General features: G+C 43.4%; 1 protein-coding gene across 1 annotated transcript; it reads left to right on the top strand.

The window, feature by feature from the left end:
• Positions 1–239: 239 nt before the first annotated feature.
• RHEX (regulator of hemoglobinization and erythroid cell expansion) lies at positions 240–3,830 on the top strand. The gene is made up of 5 exons (XM_065898097.1): positions 240–250; positions 483–583; positions 1,637–1,780; positions 3,077–3,138; positions 3,630–3,830. The coding sequence occupies exons 1-5, from the start codon at positions 240–242 to the stop codon at positions 3,828–3,830; spliced, it is 519 nt and encodes a 172-aa protein (XP_065754169.1).
• Positions 3,831–9,596: the final 5,766 nt, after the last annotated feature.

Here is a 9,596-nt window from a genome sequence, read left to right as displayed (position 1 = left end):
ATTTTGTAGATTCAAAGACTGGAATCTGGGGAGAGGAAAGCAAACGACCCTCTAGCAGCCGAGACTGCCCAGGAGTCCTGACCCATTGCCTCGCCTCCGTGGGTCTCCAGGGCAGTCCCGCTCTTGGTGCTGCCTGGACACGAGGTACCCCCAGTGGTTCCATCCACGTCTCTTCCTGCTGCCCCTGAGAGAGCCCAAGCCCCTCTCGCGACCTGTGACGGCCCTGGGAGGAACTTGTCATGCTGACGGAGTGAGTGGCCCGGGAAGAGCCAGCCCAGGTTCCCATCAGGCTGATGGATGTGGCCAGCTTCCAAGTGTGCACATCACCCTCCCCAGCCCCTAAAGCCTTCCCATTTTGAGAGGGAAGAGACCCAGGACGCACAGCAACAACAGCAGGCTGCCTCTGGCTTGGGGCAGGGATGGGTTTGCAGCCGTCTCGGTACCTCTACAACCTCTAACCTGATTTCCTCGTTTCCCAACAGAGAAATGAAGGTCTGGCACGGAATAGTGATCGCAGTGGTGTCTCTGGTACTGCAGGCCTGCCTCCTCGCAGCCATCAACTACCTGCTCAGCAGGCACATGGGTAACTGGCTCAACATCCTCTTCCCTCCTGGTTCCCCTCAGGGACCACTCCCGAGCCTGCAGCAAGATGAGCCCCCTTTGGAGCCCCCGAATATCACTACTTGAGGAATCCCTGGCCAGATGCCCCTTCACTCCACCAACCTCTAAGCCGGTAACCCCCACTCTGACCCAACCTATCTGCGGTTGGGAATGATGACTCAGAGTCCTTCCACTGCCCAGACACGCTTCTGCCTAGAGACAAGCTGCTGCGATGCTCCTGAGGGTGTGCTCACTTAACCTGAGCCTGGTGAATTGCCTTCATCCCTGCCAAGGGACTTAATGTGAAGAAATGGCCTTGAATTACAACAGAAGGGCGAATGGTATGGTTAGACTAAGAAATTAGCTTAAATTCCTGAGTTTATTTGCAGTAGGAAAGTAGGAAGCTCGGTCCAGGGAAGACATTACAATTAAGGAAAATAAAACTGCTTTGGCTGTGCTAAGACAAGGGATTGGGCAAGATGGTGTATGTCTAAGCTACTCTAGTCAATCATTCATTCAATACAACAGGGAACAAAATAAAAATCCCTGCACTTATGGACCTTACATTCTATGGGTAACACAGACAGTGGACAAGTAAAATGTGTGTTAGGTTACGGTAAGTGCTAGGGAGAAAAAAAATGAAGCAAGGCAAGGAGATATGAATTGGATGGGGGTCAGCATCCCTGAGATGCTGACACTTGAGTCTAAACCTGAGGGAAGTGAGGAAGCGAGCCACACCTACAAAGGCCATAAGCCAGGAGAGTTTGTTCATAACAGCAGAAGCAAAGGGGCTGGGTGGCTGGAGCTGAGATGGGGCAGGGAGAGGAAGGAGGAGTGAGGCCCAGAGGGCCTTCAGGCTGGGACTTTGGATTTTACTCCAAGTGAGGCGAGGGGCATTGCAGGGTTCTGAGCAGAGGCGTGCTGAGGTTTGAAGAGATCCCTCTGATCAATTTTCTCTAATGAAAGCTGTGCTCACGGATAGGGTGAGACTGACCTAGCGAACTTTCACTTTTGACTCTTGCCCTGTCCCTTCTAGCCAAGGAGAATGAGCAGATACTGAAAAGGGCCAGGCTCCAGGTCCCCAGGCCCAGCCGTGCCCACTACTGCCCTCCTGCTGCCAAGAAGACGGAGGAGCCTAGGGCAGAGAGAAGCACCCCTGCGCCTAAGCCCCGTTACCCACGTGAGTACAGGGGTGGGGGGAGAACTTGTCACAAAGCTTATTCTGCTCTGTCTGGACTCCCGGGGTGCCTCCCTGCCGCAGCCCTAGTCTGTCCTACCCAAACCACTAGCCCGAGGATTCCTCACGCCCTCCCCTGTACAGGCCAAGCCAGGCCCCCATTTTCAGAGGGTTGTTCATTGGGGCAGACTGCATTGGGTTTGTGTGGGTCTAAGTTCTTCTCTAGCTTTGGTCATGTGTGAATGGCTGCCGCGGAGGACTGGGGGCTGTCTCTGCTCCTGTCTTTGTGATACTATGGCATCTTTTCTTCTGCCTGCCCGTTAGTGGTGGAGCCGAGATTTCAACAGCCTCTGTCTGCCCCCAGCCATGGAATCTGGGCACTTTAATAAATCTGAGTCTTGGTGATGGCTCACATCTATATCCCCCTCTGGCAAGTGAACCAACAGGGGCATCACGTTCTCGTTTTCTCTCTCTTTCAGCTTGGGAGACCCACCAGGTCACTATTCACACAGTGGAAACTGCGGTTTCCACAGCAAGAGAGTCACTCACCAGAGACTACTCTTTCCACTGCTTCATCTTTTGGTTGATTTGAGTTTGCTTCGTCCTTCTAAATTTTATCTTTTCAGTTGGAGAAATCTGGTTGTCAGCCTTCCTCGCCACCAAGATAAGGCCCCAATGCATGTAGGAATCGGAAGATGCCATTTGCATGAACTCACGGTCTCAATGGAAGGGGAGAGGCATGGGCCTCGCCACAACCCCTGATCCTGATGCTTCCCTGAAGCCTGGTCAGACTCAAAGACTCCATGGTTGGCAGGGACCTCAGAGATCATCGTCCAACCCTCTGTGTTACAGGGGACAAGACCAGGGCACAAAAAGGAATGTAACCTACCTGGCATTAGTGACAGGTTTAGATTAGAAGCTGTGCCTATGATTTCTGGGCCCAGAGCTCTTTGCCTTGGGCCACAGCGGCTCAACATGCCCCGCCTACTCCCCTTCCAGCAGATAGCCCTTCCCAAGCACAGTCCAGCCTGGTGGGCTTGGTATTACTTTTAGATGGAGCTGGACAAAGCAGCAGTGCCTGGACTCTTGGACATGTTCCTGATTATTTTGGGAGGCTCCCCCCTTTCTCTGTTCTATTCCTTTTTTCTCTTTGGGGGGCTCTGTATCTCTCTCCCCCACTCCTCTTTGAGTTCCTCGCTCTGTCTCTGTCTTCATCTCATTCTCCCTTCCACTGCCTCTATCCTCTCTTTACACCCTTTGGCTTTCTTTAGAAGAAGAACAGTTTCTATTTCACCCTAGATGACAGTGACACGTCCTCAGAGAGCTCCGGCAGCTCAGACAGCTCACCTCCCACTCACCAGGTAATGGGCACTCCCAATAATCCAAGCCCTCCATATGCAGTCTGGGGTCACCGTGGCTCCAGAGACGGGAGTAAGGAAGGAGGTGCTTCTGGAGGCATTACATCATCCTTAGGTGAGGGTGGTTGGGCTTTCATTTCCAGGCCCATATCAGCACAGAGCATCAAAACAAAGTGGGTCTGAGTGAGCTATAAAAATGAAGGTGCTAACGGGAAACCCCTTTCTCCCCATGTCCTAGTCACTGACCAAGGTCCACTCTGAGTCCTGACCTCACTTGGATTAAGTCTCCACGTCTTTCTTCCTTAAACCCATTCATTCCCACAGGCACAAGGAGCAATATTCCTCATTGCCCTGACCCTGCTCTCAGACACAGCTACCCGTGACCCAGGTTCTTTCCCATCCAGCCTAGGGCGAGCCTCTTTGAGTGAGAGTTGAGTACCTCCTCCAAACATGGTAGGAATCTTGACCAAATTTCTTTGCTTTTTTCCCCTAAGGCCACCAAGGATGTGAACTACACACAAGTGGCCTTTTCAGCTCCTGGAAGACGAAGAAATGACTCTGTCCTGGACTATGAGAACATAAAGGAAGCCACAGATTATGTCAATGTCAAACCAAAAAGCCACAAGCCCAGTTTCTGGACTTTTGTGAACCCTGGTGTCTTGGAGCCAGTGGAATACAACCAAGTGGCCATGTGAATTCTAGGCTTTTTAATGGGGCGTAGTTCCTTATGAATTCTTGCACTTATTTTGTAGGCGGACTAGTGTTTGGTTATTTTTTTTGACAAGGAAATAGGAGAAAAAGTATGCCTGTATGTCAGCAAAGAATATTCACATTAGGAAGAACTTCCAGGTTAAGTATGAAAACATTGGCGCATATCAGTAGAGAAAGTGATGGAGTCTCTCTCCATAAAAAAATTTTTAAAGATTTTAATCAACTGTAGTAGAGTTCTGTTTGACAGTCTTATGATTAAATGCCTCTCTGAGCTATTTAATTATAGGTAATAAACAACTTCCTTAAAATTTTTAAATAAAACAGCAACCACAGGTTCCTCTTTTCCTCTGGCTTAACCTTGCACCCTGTTCCTTTATCAGTATTGTATCTTGCTGAGTAATCCTGCTCTGTCCTCAGAACTTTAAATAATGCATTTGGAAAGCTCACCGTTACTTAACCTAAGAATCTGCTGTTCTTAGGAAAGAAAGATGACAGAGTAGTAAATGCCAACTAGCATCACAATCTGTTATTCCAAAAAAACTTTCCAAATTCAATCCAATAAAAATCAATATCCATTCTTGGTTTGTGGTTGTTGTTGTTTTTATTTTTACTACCAATTAGTAGTAAAAGAACACTTTCTTAACTGGATTAAGAACAGCTTATCTGAAACCAGCTAATGGCATGATATTTAACTGTAAGGTCCTAGACGCAGTCCTATTAAATCATGAACAAAGTAGGAATGTCCAAAAGCCTGACATTTCTTTACTATCTAACATTGCTCTAGAAATTCTAATCAGTGCAATAAAACAGTTAACAAAAATAAGGCTATAACTATGGAAGGGGAGGATGAGTTTGTCATTGTTTGCGATATGCTAGAGAATTAACTATGTTTTAGAATTAATAACATGCAGTTAGCAGTGACTAGATAAATATACAACTTATTTTCCCAGCAGCTAATTAAGACACGAAATGAAAAAAAAAAAAATTGCTCACAATAACTAAGCAAACATCTCAAAAATGGAAACCCTATTATAAAGCAGAAACTAACACACCATTGTAAAGCAATTATACTCCAATAAAAATGCTAAAAAAAAAAAAAAAAAAGGAAACCCTAGAAATATTCCTAGCCAAATTCAAACCCCAGATAAGTGGCATTCAGGTCTAGGGACCATTCATTAACTGTGCGCCATCTGCTGGCTATAAATGACCTTTCTAGCCCTGGTACTGAGGGGGGTGGGGGGGAGGGGCGGGGGCAGCTTTCATCTTCCCAGGTTCCTCTTCCCCAAGATGACCTGAGGAGATGGTTTTGAGTTTCTGGGGCTGGAAACTTTTGACACATATCCCTACACCTTTTAGCTACCACTGTTGTTCCTCTCCTACTATTGTTTGAACACTTGTGTCCCCCGACAAAGTTATATGCTGAAATCCTAATCCAAGGTAATAGTATTGGGGGATGGGGCTTTTGGGAGGTTGTTCGGTCATGAGGGTGGCAACCTCCTGAATGAGATTAGTGCTCTTAGAAATCCACAGAGCTCCCTAGCACCTTCCATCATGTGAGGATACAATGAAAAGTCTGCAACCCAGAAGAGGACACTCACCAATCATGCTGGCACCCTCCAAAACTATGAAAAATAAATACCTGTTGTTTATAAGCCACCCAGTCTATGGTACTTTTTATGGAGCCGTAGAGAACAGGACATCTCCTTAGAAAGCTTTTCTCCTTTTTATTCTTCCAGTTTTACTGAGATATAATTGACATACAGCACCGTATAAGTTTAAGGTGTACAGCACAATGATTTGACTTACATACGTCAAGAAATGATTACCACAGTAAGTTCAGGGCGCATCCATCGTCTTGTATAGATACAAAATTAAAGAAATAGAAAAAATGTTTTCCCTTGTGAACTCCTTACTCTCTTAACAACTTTCACATAGAACATACAGCAGTGTGTGATAGATTTATCACATAATACATTGCGTCCCTAGTACTTACTATCTTGTAACTGAAAGTCTGTACCTTTTGACTGCCTTTATCCAATTCCCCTCCCACAACTCCCACCTCTGATACCAAAAATCTGATCTCTTTTTCTATGAGTTTTTTTGTTTGTTTTTGTAGTATAATTGACCTATGCACTATGTTAGTTCCTGTTACACAACATAGTGATTTGATATTTCTATACTTTCAAAATGATCGCCCAGTCTAATCACCCTCTGTCACCATACAAAGATATTATGTATTATTCCCCACACTGTACATTTCACACCTGCAACACATTTATTTTGCAACTGGAAGTTTGTATCTCAATCTCCCTCACTTATTTCTCCCCTCCCCTCACCCCTTCTCCTCTGGCAACGATGTGTTTGTTCTCTGTATCTATTACTCTGTTTATGTTTTGTTATGTTTGTTCATTTGTTTTGTTTTTTAGATTCCACGTATAAGTGAAATCATACAGCATTTGCCTTTCTTTGTCTGACTTACTTCACTTAACAGAATACCTCTAGGTCCATCCATGTTGTTGCAAACTGCAAGATTTCATTCTTTTTATGGCAGAAAAAGATATACGCACTCCTATGTTCATGGCAACATTATTTGCAGCAGCCAAGATATGAAAGCAACTTAAGAGCCCATCAATAGATGAATAAAGAAGAAGTGGCTATATATATACATATATACATGTATACATACATACATGTATATATATTGTAAATGATATATCCAGTAAGGGAGATATCCATATATCTCCCTTACTGGATATATCATTTGCAAATTTCTTCTCCCATTCAGTAGACAGTCTTTTCGTTGATAGTTTCCTTCATGGTACAAAACCTGCTTAGTTTGACATAGTCCCAATTGTTTACTTTTGCTTTTTTTTCCCTTGCCTGAGGTGACATATCCAAGAAAAATGTTACTAAGACCAATGTCAAAATGTGTACTTCCTATGTTTTCTTCTAGAAGTTTTATGGTTTCAGGCCTTGCATTTAAGACTTTAGTCCACTTGGGATTTATTTTTGTGCCTGGTGTGAGAAAGTAGTCCAGTGTGATTCTTGTGCATGTAGCTGTGCTACATTTATTGAAGAGGCTTTCCTTTCCCCATTTTATATTCTTGCATTTTTTGTCATAGGCTAACCCACACTTCATATAAGTGTGGATTCATTTCTGGACTCTCTATTCCAGGGGTCCCCAACCCCCGGGCTGCAGACTGGTACGGCAGACTGGTACCAGTCTGTGGCCTGTTAGGAACCGGGCCACACAGCAGGAGGTGAGCGAGGAAGCTTCACCTGCTGCTCCCCATTGCTCCCATTACCACCTGAACCATCACTTGCATTACCATCTGAACCATTGCTCATATTACTGCCTCAAACATTGCCCTCATTGCTCGCATTACTGCCTGAACCATCCTCCTACCCCTGTCCATGGAAAAATTGTCTTCCATGAAACTGGTCCCTGGTGTCAAAAGGGTTGGGTACCGCTGTTCTATTCTTTTCCATTGATCCTTGTGTCTGCTTTTGTGAAAATACCACACTGTTTTGATTACTGTAGCTTTGTATTATAGTTTGAAATCAGGGAGTGTGATACTTCCAGGTTTGTTCTTCTTTCTCAAGATTGTTTTGGCTCTTCAGAGTCTTTTTGTTTCCATACAAATTTTAGAATTATTTGTTCTAGCTCTGTGAAAAATGCCATTGGTATTTTGATAGAGATGGCACTGAGTCTGCAGATGGCCTTGGGTAGTATGGTCATTTTAACAATATTATTTCTTTTTAAAAAAAAATAAATTTATTTATTTAATTTTTGGCTGCGTTGGGTCTTTTTTTACTGCATGCAGGCTTTCTCTAGTTGCAGCAAGCAGGGGCTACTCTTCGTTGCAGTGCACAGACTTCTCACTGCGGTGGCTTCTCTTGTTGCGGAGCATGGGCTCTAGGTGCACAGGCTTCAGTAGTTGTGGCGCACAGGCTTAGTTGCTCCGTGGCATGTGGGGTCTTCCCGGACCAGGGCTCAAACTCGTGTCCCCTGTATTGGCAGGCGGATTCTTAACCACTGCGCCCCTAGTGAAGTCCCTAACAATATTATTTCTTTCAATCTATGAGCACAGTATATTTTTCCACCTCTTTGTGTCATCTTCAGTTTCTTTCATTAGTGTCTAATAGTTTTCCAAGTACAGGTCTTTTACGTCCTTAGTTATATTTATTTCTAGATATTTTATTCTTTTTGATGCAATTGTAAATGGGATTATTTTCTTAATCTTTCTTTCTGATAGTTTGTTGTTAGTGTATAGAAATACAACCAATTTCTGCATACTAATTTTGTATCCTGCAACTTTTCCAAATTCATTGATGAGCTCCAGTAGTTTTTTGGTGGCATCTTTAAGATTTTCCATGTGTAGTATCATGTCATCTGCAAACAGTGACAGTTTTACTTCTTCCTTTCCAATTTGGATTCCTTTTATTTCTTTTTCTGGTCTCATTGCTGTGTCTAGGACTTCCAATACTATGTTGGTTAGAAGTGTTGAGAGTGGGCATCCTTGTCTTGTCTCTGATCTTAGAGGAAATGCTTTCAGCTTTTCAGCATTGAGCGTGATGTTGCTGTGGGCTTGTCATGTATGGTCTCTATTATGTTGAGGTATGTTCCTTCTATAACCACTTTGTTGAGAATTTTTGTCATAAAGGAATGTTAAATTTTGTCAAAAGCCTTTTCTATATCTATTGAGATGATCAAATGACTTTTATTCTTCAATTCATTAATGTGGTGTATCACATTGATTGATTTGTGGATATTGAAAAATCCTTGCATCCCTGAAATAAATTTCACTTGACCATGATGTGTGATCTTTCTAATGTATTGTTAGATTAGGTTTGCTCACATTTTATTGAGGAGTTTTTCATCTATGTCCGTTGGTGATATTGGCCTGTAATTTACTTCTTTTGTGATATCTTTGTCTGTTTTGGTATCAGAGTGTGCCTGGCCTTGTAGCATGAGTTTGGAAGCATTCCTTTCTCTGCGAATAATTTGAGAAGGCTAAGCATTAATTCTTCTCTAAATGTTTAGTAGAATTCACCTGTGAAGATGTCTGGTCCTGGACTTTTGTTTGTTAGGAGTTTTTTAAATTACTGATTCAATTTCATACTGGTGATTGGTCTGTTCATATTTTCTATTTCTTCTTGATTCAGTCATGGGAGAGTGTACATCTCTAGGAATTTGTCCATTTCTTCTAGGTTGTCCATTTTATTAGCATATAGTTGTAGTAATCTCTTTTGATACTTTATATTGCTGTGGTGTCGTTTATAACTTCTTTTTTCATCTCTGATTTTATTTATTTGGGCCTTCTCTCTCTTTTTTCTTTACAAGTCTGGCTAAAGCTTTATCAGTTTTGTTGAAGCTTTTCTTAATGGGGAAAAAGAGATTCTACTGATTAGAGAGGCAGAATGAAGACTAACCACTACCAAAGTCACAACAATGACCCCGTCTTTGCAAACAGAAATAAAACTCTACTTTTTATTGATCTCTTTTTAAAAGAAAAAAAAAAAGAGAGAATTCAAGAGTGTGCTGAAGAGATTCAGATAAGTTACAGCACACCCAAGAGAGACTGGGCGGAGATACTGCTGAGACAGTTCCCACACCAGGAGAGGGGACAACTGCAGTAGCATGGACAGAGCACCTGCTTTCTGCAGAATTCTGGATAGGCCCTGGGAGTTAGGAGGATCAAACACAAAAATAAGACTTGAGCATGTGGATGGGGTCAAGGCATGTATGA

This window comes from Phocoena phocoena, chromosome 1 (assembly GCF_963924675.1).
Source record: "Phocoena phocoena chromosome 1, mPhoPho1.1, whole genome shotgun sequence".
NCBI classification, from domain to species: domain Eukaryota; kingdom Metazoa; phylum Chordata; class Mammalia; order Artiodactyla; family Phocoenidae; genus Phocoena; species Phocoena phocoena.
This window is presented reverse-complemented; position numbering and strand designations above follow the sequence as displayed.

Coding starts and splice junctions, on each gene's coding strand:
- RHEX (XM_065898097.1), top strand. Junction 584..1,636: donor CCTGCTCAGCAGGCACATGG/GTAACTGGCTCA, acceptor TGTCCCTTCTAG/CCAAGGAGAATGAGCAGATA. Junction 3,139..3,629: donor GCTCACCTCCCACTCACCAG/GTAATGGGCACT, acceptor TTTTCCCCTAAG/GCCACCAAGGATGTGAACTA.